This window comes from Mustela nivalis (genome assembly GCF_964662115.1).
Source record: "Mustela nivalis genome assembly, chromosome: 18".
NCBI lineage: Eukaryota > Metazoa > Chordata > Mammalia > Carnivora > Mustelidae > Mustela > Mustela nivalis.
The window spans coordinates 51,638,842-51,655,796 of NC_139037.1; the positions used below are offsets into that span (position 1 = coordinate 51,638,842).

A 16,955-nucleotide genomic window follows, 5' to 3' on the forward strand; every position below is an offset into this window, starting at 1 on the left:
AAAATATGAGCCTTGGTAAAATAATCAGTGTCCAATGCTTTCCTGTTACAAGGAGAACAGATTCTTATTGAACTTATGCAAATGACTGACTGCCAAGGAAGAACTTATTGAGCCCTTTTGGTTTCAGAGGGTTCAGATAGAAAAGTTGAATGCCTTGATTCATTTACAAATGAACACCTTTACATCTCTATAAGTTACAGGTAACTTAAGAAAAAGTTTCCCTAGTCTAGAGGAGCAAACATTACAGAACTGGTAATGTTTCTAAAACATGAAGAGACACAACATTACAACCTTTCAGTTTTTCTAGTCCCATGTTACTAATTCTGGTTTAGTCTGAATGTAGCCCTTACTTCTGTAAATCTTTACCCATTTCAGTTCCCAGGATTTTAACATATCAAAGACCTGTATTTGTCCTGAAAGTCTTCCCGTATGGATTTCCTTTAAGGTGGAACTTATCTTACAAGAGAACTAAAACAATTGTAAATGAAAAAACTCAGAACAGATATAATTAAATATCAAGTGATGACCCTTATCAAGACATTAACATTTTAGGAAATGTATAGAACCTCTAGAATAATTACAGCATTTACCCAAATGCAAACCCAAGGTTTATCAGTAACTTAGCATATCAAGGAAGCCTTATGAGCCAAAGAGATCTCATTTACAACTCTGGGCAGGCAAAGAGAAAACCATTTACATTTCAATTAACCAAAGAAAACTTTGCCCTCTTAAACAGAGAGAAAACCAGCTTTTCTATACCAGTGTCTTTCCTTTTTTAATTTTTACGTGTGCATCCTTAAGATAGGAGTTTTCTGGGTTTCCTTCCCATTATGAATGAAGTCGCAGACAAAAGGAGGGGGATCTTTCGGATGCTTTCCTGCTCGAGTCCCTCGCGGGAACTTAGGAGCATCTTAGCTAAGGTCTGTCCGTATAAACCCCGGACTAGGCTACTCCTTGGAGTAGATGACCGTTATGTCATATGACGCCCCGCGAGACTCAGGGTGCAGTCCACTCAGACACCGTAGCCGAAGCGGTGGAACCACACAGACACATTCACACAGTCAGGCACTCTTCAGATTAAAACAGGTTAGACACCTCCCCCCACCAGGTCTCCCCTTCCATTCTGTAGCAATGGATCTAGCTCAAACAGTGGCCCCAGGCCTGTTTTTCTTTCTTATTTAAACAGGATCAGGGATCTGGTATCTTTTCACCTATTTCCTACTTTTCTACAGAGTTGTTTCCCTTATTTCCATCAGTCTTAATTACACTTAGCAGAATTTTCTACTCTTAGAAATACCTTAACCTCTACTAAAGATTAAATATAAACCAATTGTGAACTGTTACAACATAATTATTTAGATGGCAAATTTATCAATTAGTTAAGAACAAAACATGTTTACCAACAGATTTCAAAAGCACAAACCTAGTTCCAGCAACAAGCACACTAGCATTTCATCCCATTTGGTTGAAGTTTCAGGTTAACAAAGACCTTGAAAGCTACTTTAACAATTACCCATTGAAACTCCGAGACAGACAAACATCATTTTAGTCATCTCTTTGCTAACAGATTTCAACACAGATTTTTTTTTAATTTTTAATTTTTTTTCATTTTTTCAGCATAACAGTATCATTTATTCACCACACCCAGTGCTCCATGCAATCTGTGCCCTCTATAATACACAACACCTTGTACCCTGACCTCCCAACCACCGCCCCCCCCACTTCAAACCCCTCAGATTGTTTTTCATAGTCCCTAGTCTTTCATGATTCACCTCCCCTTCCAATTTACTCCAACCCCCTTCTCTCTAACTCATGTCCTCCATGCTTTTTGTAATGCTCCACAAATAAATGAAACCTATGATAATTGACTCTTTCTGCTTGACTTATTTCACTCAGCATAATATCTTCCAGTCCCGTCCACGTTGCTACAAAAGTTGGGTATTCGTCCTTTCTGATGGACGCATAATACTCCATAGTGTATATGGACCACATCTTCCTTATCCATTTATCCATTGAAGGGCTTCTTGGTTCTTTCCAGTTTGGCGACCGTGGCCATTGCTGCTATAAACATTGGGGTACAGATGGCCCTTCTTTTCATGACATCTGTATCTTTGGGGTAAATAGCCAGGAGTGCAATGGCAGGGTCATAGGGAAGTTCTATTTTTAATTTCTTGAGGAATCTCCACACTGTTCTCCAAAGAGCCTGCACCAACTTGCATTCCCACCAACAGTTTAAGAGGGTTCCCCTTTCTCCACATCCTCTCCAACACATGTTGTTTCCTGTCTTGCTAATGTTGGCCATTCTAACTGGTGTAAGGCGATATCTCAATGTGGTTTTAATTTGAAACTCTCTGATGGCTAGTGATGATGAACATTTTTTCATGGACAGATTTTTTTTGACCTGAAGTAAAAACTCTGGAGTTTCACATTTACTATTGTTAACTCAAAAGACATGTTTATCCTAATCAACCCAACAAGCTTAACTTAGTTCAAATACTGATTTATGTTCCACCTGGACCCACTCCATTTCGAATGTTTACCTGAGGCCCAGGTGGGAAGATCCGGAGTGGGGGTGGTAGGCCTAGCGGATGCTCTTCTTGTTTTCCGACAGTGAAAAACAGAACAAAGTGCCACCAAAAGGCAAAGAAAGGGTTCCCAGTTCTAGGGCTCATCAGCTCCAAGAGAGGAGCACACACCATGCTTTCCTGCCAGCAAGGGGGAGAGGCTAGGCAGTCTCCGTCGGGCCAGAGAGGGCAAGGAATGTCCCCGAAACAAAGTTGTTTCGGCAGCTGCTTGGGAATATTCCTTAAGTCTCTGTCTCGAGTTAGACTAACCCCAGTTGGCTCCAGTTATAGCCATTTGAAAGTCAGAATTCCTCACTCTGTTTGCCCCATTCCTTTAAACACAACAGCACAGCACAGCAGACAACAAAAAGACAAAACAAAAACAACCACAGGCCCAGCAGATCTTATCCAGAACCTGCCACCAGTGGGGACTTTTTATCTTCTGGCCGTCCAGGGGGACTCGAACCCCCTGGCCACCTAGGGGGACTCAAACCCCTGGTGACTACCTGGGGGACTCGAACCCCCTGGCGATCTACCAGTGGAGGGAAGGGGCGTCCCCGCATCCTCTCCAGCCCTGGGGAGCATGGCCGCGTCCGGCTTCACCCCAGTGGTCTATACCAGGAGCTCCACCCAGACAGACCAACTGATCGGCGGATCCCACAGAGTAAAATCTGTGAGATCTTACCTCGAGGCTTTTCCCAGAAATTCTGATGCTGGCTCAGTTCTCGTCGTTTAATCCTGGATGGAGCCCCCATATGTTATGCCCCAATAATGGGTCCATGATTAATGGAGTGAGACTGATACAAAGCGAAGGTCAAGCAAAGCTTTATTTCACACCAAGCATCAAGAATCTAACCCAACGCTCGAAGCCACACCTCTTACAAGAGAAGGCGACCCTTCGCTGCTTTACAGACTAGCTTTTAAGGGCAAAGGCCATGAGGTCGGGCCTGGCCATGCACAGGTGGCCAATGAGATTGTAACACACACAGGAAACTCCACAGTGATGCTAGGTGACCAATTGAGTTACAATTTACCCTAGTAGACATTTGAACCAGCCTATTACACCTTGATTGTAATTGGAACCAAAAAGGCTCCCAAAGGGCGGGCCCCATACTCTTTGGTAACCAGGGAGACAGTATGCATCCCCCCCCCCCCCATCGATGTCTCCACCTGTCCCTGACCCACCTTTGTATCTGGGCTTTGTTACCTGAAGCTGGTTTCTGGGACATGTCTCCAAGTAAATCCCCTGGGGGAAGGGGAGCAGGGACAGTTTCTAAATAGGTCCTTATAGGAAGCAGAGGCAGAGTAAAAATTACTCAATTTCCTTACCCACTGACAAGCCCTTGATACAGGCAGAGCCACTCTCCTTTAGGGACTCAACAAACTCCACGTTCAGGCTTTGCTAAGGGCAAAGGGCAATCCTAGCCTGACAATCCTACCCCAACCAGGATTCTGGAAGTCTACTCTAACTATTCCTTGTAAACTTTATCTCTAAACGCTCCAAGATACATGTTGACAATCATTCCCAAGCATATGGCCCACTGACATACATCTAAAGGGTCTCACAACAAAGGTTTTATTACCAATAATGAATAACCTTTTCCCCAATAATACCTGGCTCCTCAAGGTCCTGGAAACCTGGCTTCCAAAACTCCTTAGAGACTTACACCATCCTTGACCCCCTCCCAACTGGTGAGTATATAATGAACCACGCCTCACAGACCCGGGGCAGCAGCTCTTTCTGCCCGAGGTCCTGTCCCTATGCTTCAATAAACCACCATTTTGCACCAAAAATGTCTAAAGAATCCTTTCTTGGTCATCAGCTCTGCACCTCACACACCAAACCTCACTTATATTCTAAGAACCAGGTTCCTAATCAAAGGGCTGAGAAGAAAGAAGAGGTCTGTGGAGAAGAGAAAGGTTATTTATTAATGCTTCCCACTGAAGCATTAATTGCTTTTATGTTTGTTCAACCTGATGCCTTCCAAGTGGTTTTCATTTCAGTGACCAAGACAGCTGTTGTAAGAAGACTGCATAGTTTACAGTGAGAAACCACTCAGTGTTTTCTGGAATGGCTAAAATAAAGAAAAATGACAACACCCAATTTTCCTGAGAATGCTGAGTTAGAATTCTCATATCGCTGATGGGAAAGTAAAAAGAACATGCAGAGTGGAAGACTGTGTGGCAGGTCCTTATGAACAGAAACACTTACCTACTGAAGGGAAATAGTCACCTGAAAATATGTCTCCTTGGCCTGAACATTATTTTTGGGTCAGTTATTTTGAATCAAGGAAGATAAAGGAAAAACACTGAAATCCTGTGTTTACTTTGAAAGAGACATTTGCATTTATAAGTGTGTAAGCTGTCTGTCTCTGTGTAGCAGAAAGAGGGAGAATGTGTCAGTCTCCAGAAACTCTGATGGTGGGAAGGCAGGGCTCAACTCTGCTTCCAGACCCAGCCTTGGTTCCCCTAGTTGGCCAGGTCACCTCCCCAGTTCCCTCCCAGCAGGGTCACCTGTGGAGTTTCAGAAAGGATCTTCTCTGCGGGCCTCCCCCTCAGATTCTGTTAGTTGGTTTGGGCGAAAACAACACTGTTGTGTTAATTAAGGGCTCAGGTGATTCTCAGTGAGGCTGGGTGGGTGGGTGGGTGGGTGGGAGGCCTGAGGGCTTTTGGTGGTTTTCTGAGAGTAAATTTTCAGCTTTGGTCTGGGAGAGGTGATAAGGTCTGGGAGGGTCCGGTCCCTGCAGCCCTCAGTTCTGATGCTGACGCTGAAGTTGTGAGTGGCAGGGGCAGGGGACCCCTCCCTCACCACAAAGCAGGTGAGGAAAATGCAGGGATGGGTGTCCTCACGGGAGCTCACAGTTTCTGAGCTGCTCCGGACACAAAGGACTGGGAAGTTGGGCCTTTTCTGCATGAGTCCTGCCCGTGGGCGAGCGGTGTGAGGGCAAGGAGCTCTGTTGGTGGATTTCAGGGCATTTTCTCCTGATGCAGCTGTGATTTCCCCACAGATCCCTCGTGAGGACGAAATCTATAGGTGGAGGTGAAGGCAGAAATGGCCGGTTCTCAGGTGAGCCTGGTGTCCCCGCGGAGCCGTGTCCTCTGTTTCTCCACAGACCCTCGAGTTTAGAAGCTGCAGATGCAGATGCCTCTAGTGCGGGTGCTTCTCGCTTCTGCGTTCACCTGTTTTTAAGATCTGGTCAGACATGTACTCCTGGTTAGATCTTTAGAATGCTTCTCTATGTCCCAGAGCCTTCTGTCCTTTGTCCCCAACCTGGCTAGGGCATCAGCCATTGTCACTTTGAATTAAAGTCTCGAGAGGAGTGACAATACTCCATTGGTGGCAGATCCAGAGGGGAAGGTGTTGAGTCCTAAATTCTTATGGCTGATGAGGTCTGGTCCTGGGATATCAGGGAGGGAAATAATTTCTCATTCGGGCTCATCTGAATTCTCGATCAGTCGTGTGCAGCCGGGGAGGAAGGAAATGCAGATAAGAGCTCGGTGGGTATGAGTCCAGAAAAACTTGGAAACGTCTCTTTCTAAGAAAGGGTGTGTGTGTGTGTCTCCATCTTTAGCACGTGAGAGAGATATTCTACTTAAAATGCACTAGAAGAGGGTGCCTGGGGCCTCAGTCAACTAAGGTTTGACTGTCGATTGCCGCTCAGGTCGGGATCTCCGGGTCCTGGTCTGGTATCCCCGCTTCAGGCTCTGTGCCCAGAGGGGAGTCCCTTTAACATTCTTTTTACTCCTCTCCTGCCCTTCCCGACCTCCTCTAAAATATAAGTCTGTCTTGGGGAGTGAGGATGGTTCAGTTAGTTAAGAGTCTGCTTTTTGCCTCAACCTCAGGTCGTTATCCTGGGGACTTAGATCCAGGTTCATTGGGTTCCCAGGTCGGCAGGGATCCTGCTTCTTCCTCCCCCTCTGCTTTACTGCCTGTTTGTGGTCTCTCTCTTGCTCCTTTTGAAATAAATACAATAATTTTTTTTTTCAAAATTTTATTTATTGTGGTACTTGGGTGGCTCAGTGGGATAAGCCTCTGCTTCCAGCTCTGGTCATGATCTCAGGGTCCTGGGGTCCAGCCCCACATCAGGCTCCCAGGTGGGCAGGGATCCTGCTTCTCTCTCTCCTTCTCCTGTTCTGCTACTTGTGTTCTCTCACTTGGCTCTTGTTGAAATAAATACAATCTTTGTAAAAAGTTTTATTTGTAAGAAAAAGAGTGAAAGCACAAATAGGGTGTGTTATGGGCAGAGGTAGAAGGCTCCCCACTGAGTAAAGACACTCCCCCACCACCTCAATGTAGGAGGCCATCCCAGGACCTTGTGTCCTGGCCTGAGTAGAAGGCTGATGCCCTCTGACTGAGCCACCCAGGTGCCCCTATAAACAGAATATTTAAAGAAGACGAAAATAAAAATAAATCTTAAAAATTAAAAGAAAAGAAAGGAGTAAACTAAGTATTACTAGCACAGGGACGCTCTGCTGTCTCAGTGTAGTCTACTCTGTCAGTCGTTTGGGGCCCCAGACATGGGTCCTTGATCAGCCTGAAGCCTCTCCCGCACAACTGCCAGAATTCCCTGAGGCAGAACAAAGGCAGTGGAAGTTTCCTGAAGACCAAAGAGATGAGCAGGCAGGAGGGCATAGGAGAGCCTGTCTGCAAGGGGTGGGGGCAGGGGGGGTGGTGGTTGTTCCTTAAAGGGGGAAGGAAGGTGAGGAGTTCTGGGGAATGAGGAACTTGCTCCTTTCTGCTCACTGTACCTGGTTGTCAGAAGCCCATTGATTCTTAGGCTCTTGGGAATTTTGAGGTGGGTCCCCTGCTGGGCCTGTCTGGACTCAGCCAAGGGGACACTGGGACCCTTCCTCCACTCCTTTGCTCAAGCCTCCTTGCCTAAAAGCAGCCTCTACAAATCTTACAGTGATTCAGTTGTTTATGTATATCTCTGTATTTCCAAAATCAGATTTATATTCTGAATTCCTGTTTTCAGTCCAATGGAAACTCCAGTGATGATGTGTCCTTTGATGTGCATTAGGCACTGATAACGTTTGTTTCCATTCAGCTGATGGGAACTTCTTTTATTGGCTTGGTGCTGTCTGCCAGATCCTCCCCTGAAATGATCCTGTTTTCCCTCCTGTCATTTGTAAGGAACATGGGATACTGAGGAATATGCAGGAACTGTCGCATTTCAGGTGTAAACTTCTTTTTTCTGTGTTTCGCTTGCTTGTAGGTTCGTTCTTTCTTTCATTCTTTCTTTTACACATTTTCTCAGTTGTGAGACAGAGCACGTGAGTGAGGACAGGGAAAGAAGGAGAAGCAGATTCCCCATTGAGTGGGGAGCCCAATTGAGGGTTCCATCCCAGGAGTCTGGGATCATGACCTGAGCTGAAGGCAGACCCTGAGCAACTGAACTATCTGGTTCCCCCTTGCTTATAGTTTCTGAGGAGGAAAACAAAGTCAAAAGAGGTGTGGATAAAATTCAGTTTCCTTCAGCTTCCAATCTCTTGATAAATACCTGAGAAAGACAAGAGTGGGACATTCCTCAGGGAACTCACAACTGCCTCAAGGTTAATATTTTGTTGGATGCAAATAGCAGCCTTAGCTTGACAGTGGACCTCCAGGATCTTGTAATTCCACTTTATTTTTTTTAAAGATTTTATTTATTTATTTGTCATAGAGAGAGAAGCGAGAGCAAGCACAGGCAGACAGAGTGGCAGGCAGAGGCAGAGGGACAAGCAGGCTCCCTGCCAAGCAAGGAGCCTGATGTGGGACTCGATCCCAGGACGCTGGGATCATGACCTGAGCCGAAGGCAGCCGCTTAACCAACTGAGCCACCCAGGCGTCCCTGTAATTCCACTTTAACAGATGAAAATTGCTTTGGAAACTTCCTTGAACTCTATTCCCCAAATGTAGCTTACCCACCATCCTTCAAGCTTGTGGCTTTCTGATAGATATTTGGAGGGTCTCCTGACTAAAGTGTTAACTAAACAGTGAGTGGCCTCATCAAAACACCAGCTGGGAGGCCCTGAGGGTCCTGGAAACTTGCTTCCAAATTCCTTAGAGCCTCCTGCTATCCCTCACCCCCTCCCCATCTGAACACATAGAACCAGTCACTGCTCACAACTTTGCTTTTCCCTCGCATTAGGACCACAGTGTTTGTACCATGGGTATATCAACAATTCCTTCATCATTCACTCCATAACCCCAATATTTCACATAAGAAACATGTCTAGAATTGCTTGACCATTGGTTCCTCTCCCATAACCCAACATTTTGCACTGGACAAGGAGGGCTGTCACCTCTGTGTAGTAGATAGAGTTGACTTCTGAGAGTGAAAGGAGTGAAAGTTCTCAACCAGGCAGCCCCCTGCCCCATAGGTTTTCTTTCTTCCCATATTCATATCACAGAGATGAAAAGGTCAGATCTGGTTCTAGCTGGTGACACTAATTTTCTCTTAATCTTAGGGACCATCTTAGGGGCACAGTTTGTCAATGGTCACTTGGTGACTGTGTTATTTGTTACAGGGACTGCTGACCTTCAGGGATGTGGCCATAGAATTCTCCGAGGAGGAGTGGGGATGCCTGACCCACACTCAGCGGCAACTGTACAGGGATGTGATGTTAGAGAACTATGGACATCTCCATTTCTTGGGTGAGGAAGACTCCTTCCAGGTTTCTAAAGCCCCACACAGGGTTTTGTTCCTTCCTGGGAAGACTGCCTCTTGGGAGATTTCTCTTGGAATGACTGGATTCCAGATCCAGGCAGAAAGGGAAAAAAGTAGGGGTCTGTGGATGGAGAGACAAATCTTCATGATGTTTCCTTTTTAGTGTCAGCTTCTACTTCCTCAAGGTAACATCATGGCTTGTGAAGATGAGTGGCAGTTCTCAACATTGAGTGACATAGAATAGTGCTGCTTACACCTGAAACTGAAATTTACCCTTCTTATGTCTGCTACTTGGAAGTGGAGATCAGGATGTGAACATTGGAAATGCCTCCAGTGTGTTCTAAATGGACTTTTGGGCAACAGCTTTTGGGAAACCATTTTCTAAAATTGTCTAATACCGTCTCTACTCCACTGAACACAAGACTCATGGGAAGTTAGAATCGGCAGCAATAGTCATTTTCCTTTTTCCTCATAAACAGGTCTCCTGTCAAAGCCAGACCTGATCATGTTTTTGGAGCAAGAGAAGCAGCTCTGGGATGTGAAGAGAAAGGAGTCCAGAGGCTTCTCTCCAGGTAGGTAGGAAAGAATGAGGCAGATGACAGGGGAGGTCCAAGTCTTAAGGAGGAAGGTAGACCTTAAAATGTGGTTCTGGTAGCTTTCCTTGAATGAAAATCAGTTGGAGACATGCCCAGTTTCCTCTCTCTCTTTCTCTCTCTCTCCCAGAGGGGACATCTGCTCTCCAGCATTATCAAGCTCTTTCATTCTCTAGGGACTCTTCCTTCAGCTCCAGTGATGATCCAGCATATAATCATCATATAATTGGAGGGGAAAGCCTCCTTAATCTCCCTCCATTGCTATGAGGACCCTGGGGAAGTCATCGTATTTCTGAGGACCTCTATGCTAAAGTCTTGGTAAATTCTGGTTTTCATCATGAGACAAGTAGGTCAGGGGGTTTGGTGCAGAAATTTCCAAAACACTTGAGACAGATTTCTAATGTTCTCTGGCTTATACTTTCTAATGTTACAGAGGCTTCAGTAACTTCATCAGTTAACAAAGCACCGCCCTAAAATGAGAAAATGTACTGCTTTATTTACCTTCAAATGTACTTTTTCTTATTCTTTCTTTTTTTTTTTTTTTTTTTTTACATACAGTTATTTCCACTCTTTGAGTTTGGTTCCTCAGTGGTGAAATAGTGTAATAATGTCTCTCTTTGTTTCTTAGAATTCCCACATAACAAATGCTACTGGGGAACTAGCACATTTAGAACTTGAACTTGTAGCCTTTAATAAAGTCTCATTTATTACTTCATTTTTTGATAATTTCATCATGATTCTGTCTTCTGTGAACTTCTTGTGACTTTGTCATATGTGCTTTCACTTTCTGGTTAATTCTATAAGTGATTTAGCTCAATATTTTGTACATCAAATATCCTGATATGACATGTGCATGTGCTTTTTAAGAAGTGAGTTAGACTGTTAGTAAAATTCCCATATATTTTGTTTAAAAATTTTATTTGAGAAACACAGAGAGAGAAAAAGTGAGTAGGGAAAGGGCAAAAGAAGAGGGAAAAGCAGACTCCCTGCTGAGCAGGGAGTCCAGTGTGGGGCTGGATTCCAGAACCCTGAGCTCATGACCTGAACTGAAGGAAGCTGCTTAACTAATTGAACCCCACAGGTACCCCAAATCCCAATGTTTGGAAAATCATCTTTTCAGTACTATGATGTTATTTCTGGTAAATTAATAATGAAGTTTTTCTTCCACATTCCTCAGAATGTATCAGAATTTAACCCCAAATATTAATTTAATATACAGTGTCTCAGCATATTTTTCAACTTTCACGGTGTTTATTTACTGAGAAAAGAAGATGTTGTTTGTTTCCTCTGTCTTACAGAATGAATTACAGGGTTACAATTTGTGCAGGAGGAGGAGTGTATTAATAACATAGTATTTCTTTCAAGTCTTTTAATTGCTCATAAAATTTTCATTTATAGCATTTTTTGATTGATTTTAATGAGAATTATTTATGATGCTATAGTCCATGAAGACATGCCAATCAAATGCTTGTTTTTCATGGGTACATGGACACAGTTTTAAATTATGGTTATATTGAAGTTTTTCTTTTCTGTCATATATCAATGTTTTATTTAGAATTTCGTGGGTCAAGTTTTGTCTTAGTCTGGTATGGTAATTTCCTAATAATGTGCTGCTTCTGTCTGGCTCATTCCAGAAAATTAGCTAGGTGTAGATTTGGTTTTATCTGTGTATGTTGTTATAGAAAGAGAATTTTTCAGCTCAGTATATTTCAAGACCATCGAAGTATGCCTCAAAAAAGAATGACCTTCATTCTTTTTGCTGATAAATTTTGTGTGTCTTTGTCTTATGTTTGTATGTCACACATATATACTGTGTGACCCCTATTTTTTGTCTCCTTGGTGAGTGGTCAGTGAATGTTGTACCTTGTCTAGGTGAGTTGTTGTCAACATAGAATTCATTTCACCATGTATTTGTGGGTGAATTTTTATTCTCTCTGCATGAGAGAAAGACTGTTTTGAATTCAAAGTAATTTTCAAACATTTTATACTTCTGTATAATGTTTTGGTATGAAATATGAAAGATAGATTTTATCTGTAATTGTAAGATGAAAACCCATGATATGCCTTGGTACCTTTCTCATTGCCTTTTGTGTCTTCTGGGAGTATTTTCCTTGTGGTTACCTTAGAGATTCCTTAAAACAACATTGTTGTAAAACAAACCATTTCAACCTCTGTGTTGGGTACATAGAAGATTCTTTCTCCTGTTTCTACCCCTGCACCCACTTTGTTAACAGTCACACATTCTTTTATGTTGTGTACTTTATGACCTACTTTAATGATTTTTATACCTTTTTTTTTTTTTAAACAATGCTCTGTAGCAGAAATGAACGTGACTGGTATCTCATTACAACACTGCAGGTTGGTGTAATTGTCTACATATTTATTCAGCAGAGAGCTTTGTGTCCTTGTGTGATTGCGGTTCCTGGGAAGAATTCCTTTTATTTCTTCGAGAGAATATTCCTTTAATGGTTCTTTTTGTCTGTTTGTCTCCTTGGATAGATCTACTGGTAAACGTAGAGGGGTCTTGTCTTGGGAATGTCTTTATTTCTACATCTGTGGAAAAGAGTTCTGCCTGATAAAGTATTATTGGTGGTAATTTTCGACCTTTCAGTACTTGATTGCATTATGCCAGCCCCATTCTTGTTTGGACTCCTGGGAATCCCACTGCTGCTGTTCTGGGAGCTCTTGCACAAGGTGAAGTACATTTGCCATGCCATTCTAAAAGTCCATTTTCATTTGTGTTCTTTGATGGATTAACTACAACATGTTATCAGTCCTCCCATTCTTTGTATGTGGTCTGCTGTATATACCATAGTTTTATAAAAAAGTAATTTGAGGAAATTGAACATAAGGCAATCATAGGGAAAAGACATTTCCCTATGTCTTTCAGTAGTGCACTGGAGTCATCAAGATAAACTTGTCTGGGTAAGTGAACCATTATTGATGAAAAGCACGTTATTCATTGGTTAACTGTATTTGTTAGTAGATCTGGAAGTATTCAGGGGCAGGTCGATCTCCAGAGAGGGATCAGTATTTTCATTGTGATTCTTTTTTTTTTTTTTCTTTTGACTGTATTTTATACATGCAGATGGATGTCCAAACAAAACCAGAGTAGCGGGGCACCAGGGTGGCTGAGTGAATTGAGACTATGCCTTCAGCTCAGGGCAGGGTCCCAGGGTCCTGGGATTGAGCTCCACATCAGGCACTTTGCTTGGTGGGGAGCCTGATTCCTCTCTCTCTCTCTGCCTGTCTTTCTGCCTACTTGTGATCTCTCTCTCTCTCTATCAAATAAAGTTTTAAAAATCTTTAAAAAAAAATTAAAAAAGAGAAAGGCAGAATGGCAAAACTTTCATCAGATAAACTAGCCTTTTTAAGTTTTGGTAGAGGTAGCATTTTCTATAGATCGCTTCAAGATTTATTGTTTTTCAAATATTCCAGTGAAGGAACATGGATGCATTTCCTAGTTATTCATTCTTTGATTCTTTCACAGTATATTACACTTTTCTTCTTTCTGGTTTGACCTCTACCATTATAATGAATTGGAAGAATTTGGGGGGGGGGGTTTGCTCAAAATGTATGATGTCTCTGTTTTGGGAATTGTTCCTTGCTGTGTAGAAACAAAACTAATTTTTACGTGTTGGTTTGTGTACCAGTTTTATAAAATCCCTATGAGTTTCAACAGGATTAAAACCATAAGCATTGAGCACCCGGGTGGCTCAGTTGGTTAAGCGACTGCCTTCAGCTCAGGTCATGATCCCAGGGTCCTGGGATCGAGTCACACATGGGGCTCTCTGCTCCATGGGGAGTCAGCTCCCTCTGACCTTCTCCCCTTTCATGCTCCCTCTCAATGTCTCTCTCTCGAATAAATAAATAAAATCTTAAAAAAAAAAAATAAGGATTCCCAGGAGAAGCAATGGCCGTGGAGCAGGAGGATTCTAGACTCATGTGTCCTGACATGAGTGCCACTAGGCAACTGTCCGGTCATCATAAATGACCAGACATTGGGCTGAGGAGTGACAGGACAGACTCCCAAGTGAAAGAAGAGAGAGGCCACATGGAAGATTGCAGATAGTGTGGAGACATGGTTTAGGGAGGAGAGGAGTATAGCACTGTGGAGGGCAGGGAGCCCCAGCTGTGTAGTAGGTGTCATGACAGAGGAGCACTCAGGGGATGCCTAAGGAGGTTTCCCAAAGCCATTGGCTTGGAAAGGGAAAAGGGCTGAATTTCATGAGTTCCTGGAGTCAGCACATCTTAAAGCCTGGAGGTTTAATGGTCAGCAGGTTTGGATGGGATAGAACCAGGAGGGCACTGGGGTGCTCCCGGACAGAAGGTTGGTAAACAACCTGGAGGCACCGAGTTTAGAAACAGTCATCTGAAGAACACCTGGGGTGCACAGTGGGGAGAGTATTCAGTAGTCTAGGACCACATTCCTGAGAGGAAACATTCAGTGACATGTGGCTTCCAAAATATGGGATCCCTCTCCTGTCCTGTAGATAAAGCAGAGCCCCACTCAGTGAGGACACTGACTGGCTGCCTTGCTTACATCAGTCCCCACCCCATGTGATCTAGGGGCCTGTCCTCAGTGAGGCTTCCCTCAGGCTCTGTAAGGTCAGCCCCTGCCCACCTCACATCTCCTGAGCAGAGATTCTGCAGGTTTGCAGTCCCAGTGGAGTTGATGTCAGGTCACATTTCACAATCAGAGCAGAGCTCACCTAGTCCAAACTGGCCACATTCAGGCCAGGGGCCAAACATTGCCCGTAGCAGGCAAGGAGAGCCCCTGCAGACCACTGGTCTGAAGGATACAACAGGACACATCACTGACTTTTCTAATGGACCGAGGAAGGTAGAGAGTTAGACAAATGCCAAGATGAAAGAATTTATCCCAAAGAAAAAAATTAGACCAGGGCAGAAGATACAAGGGAAACAGATAGTAGTAACCATAGAATTTAAGTCAACAATCAGAAGGATATTCAAAAGGTTGAGAAAAGGATAGTGAGAACTTTACCACAGAGATAAGAGTTAAAAAAATAATTGGGTGCTTGGTGGCTCACTTGGGGAAGCCACTGACTCCTGATTTCTGCTGAGATCTTGATCTCAGGGTCCTGGGATCGAGCCCCAAACAGGCTCATTGCTCAGCAGGGAGCCTGCTTCCCCCTCTCTCTCTGCCTGCTTCTCTGCTTACTTGTGAACTCTGTCAAATAAATGAAATATTAAAAAAATTATAAAAATCAGACATAGATGAACAATGCAGTAAGCGAGAATAGAAACAGGTTTGATGTAAGGGTATGCTGGAAGCAGAAGAATGACTTTGTCATATGGACGGGAAAATATAAAAATACAGAGTCTGAACAAAACCGGAGGGAGAACAATCATGCATCACAGGATTTATTTAGGAAACTCATTGACCCCATCAATGATAGTAAAATTCCTAGGTCTTGGGCTTTTCTGTGCTGGTAGAGTATTGATTCCAAATTCAACTTTCATACTTTCTATTGATCTAAGGAGATTTCCCTTTTCTTTGGTTTTTGTTTAGTAAATAAGTCTTTATAATTTGTCCATTTTTAGGAATTCTCTAGTTGTTTTTTTTTTCTTCATAAATTTCCCCATTAATTATTATATTGGTTTATGGAGTTTACACATTGCCAGTTTTATTTATTTTATTGATTGAAATTGGCATTATTTTCTGTGTCCCATTAGTGTTCATCTTGTATTTTATTTATTTCAGATTTTTCTTTATTTTGTTTCTCTACTTTCATCCTAGTTTCTTCCTTTTTTAGTTCTTCTGGTGGAAATTAAGTTGTTTTTTTTTTTTTACAACATTTTTCTTAACTTTGTATTGTATAACATGAAGAAATTGGGAAATGGAAAAACTGGCAGAAATAAACAATACAAAAAATGACCAAAACAGTAAAGAAAATTAAAATGATGATTTTTAGGGATTTTTTTTACGATTTTATTTATTTATTTGACAGACAGACATCACACGTAGGCAGAGAGGCAGGTAGAGAGGAGGAAGCAGGCTCCCCAGTGAGCTGAGTGCCCTATATGGGGCTCCATCCCAGGACCCTGATCATGACCTGAGCCCAAGGCAGACACTTAATCGGCCCGATTTTTAGGATCTATAATCATGTCATGTGTGAACAGAGAGAGTTTTACTGTTTCTTCTTCAGTTTATATTCCTTTACTCTATTTTTGGTTGCATAATTGTTCTGGCCAGAGTGTCCAGTACTATACTCAAGGGCAGTGGTGGGGTCACTTCATTACCTGCTGATCATAAAGGAGAAGCTTGCAGACTGTCCCTACTGAATAGGTTAATTTGCAGCTTTTCATACATCTGTGGCGTTAATTAGGTTGAACAGGTTTCCTTCTTTCTCTGCTTTGTTTATAACGTGACATGTCCAGTGTGCCCATATTTGTATTCTGCCTCACTTAATATGATCATGTCTTTTTTTTTTTTTAATAGTATATTTATTTAAATGACAGAGATCACAAGTAGGCAGAGAGGCAAGCAGAGAGAGGAGGAAGCAGGCTTCCTGCTGAGCAGAAAGCCAGATGCAGGGCTTGATCCCAGGACCCCGGGATCATGAACTGAGCCAGAGGTAGAGGCCTTAGCCCACTGAGCCACCCAGGCACCCCAATCATGTCATTTTTTATCTTCATTCTGTTATCGTGAAGTCTTCAATTTACGGTTTTCTATATGTTGGAGGGCCCTTAATTCCTGGACTGTTTCCCACTTGGTGATTTGTAAAAAGGGAAAATGTGCTGTTGATTCAGATTGCTATTTATTGTGGGCTTTGAATGAATATTCCTCACAGGCAGTAGTTTGTAAAATTTGTAGTGTCTTCGTCTGGTTTGCATGAGCTGGTAATGCTGGTGCCACAGAGAGAGTGTTCTGCTAGTTTCCCTGATCATCACTCCTTGGAAATGTTTGAGGAGATTTGCAGTCCTTTCTCCTTCAGTGTCTCTTTGAATATCCAGTGAATTCATCTGGCACACAAATTTTGTTTGTTGGATTTTTTTCTTTATTCCTCTTTCATTCGGCTTCATGGTTGCAGATAAGTTGAGATTTTTTTGACTTTTCTGAAAGAGGGAGTGGAAATTGGTTATACCTTTTTTTTTAAATTTATACTTGTTTTTAAGTATCAATT

At 42.8% G+C, this 16,955-nt stretch overlaps 2 protein-coding genes across 19 annotated transcripts in view; one reads left to right on the forward strand and one right to left on the reverse strand.

Annotated features, from left to right (window-relative positions):
* LOC309852752 (uncharacterized protein) overlaps positions 1-16,955 on the reverse strand; it is a 642,676-nt gene that overhangs the window by 360,524 nt on the left and 265,197 nt on the right. The gene's annotated exons all lie outside the window — the stretch shown is intronic.
* LOC309852777 (KRAB domain-containing protein 5-like) overlaps positions 1-16,955 on the forward strand; it is a gene marked incomplete at its 3' end in the record, with an annotated part of 579,551 nt that overhangs the window by 274,264 nt on the left and 288,332 nt on the right. For 5 of the 18 annotated variants that reach the window (XM_082710080.1, XM_082710065.1, XM_082710066.1 and 2 more), the window contains exon 2: positions 9,075-9,201. The exons of 11 other annotated variants lie outside the window; for them this stretch is intronic. In XM_082710080.1, the coding sequence (XP_082566206.1) occupies positions 9,075-9,201 (127 nt within the window). Of the gene's footprint in view, positions 1-5,570; positions 5,632-9,074; positions 9,202-16,955 lie in introns of those variants that run through there. 2 more of the 18 variants (XM_082710079.1, XR_014305384.1) reach the window with 2 other exon arrangements.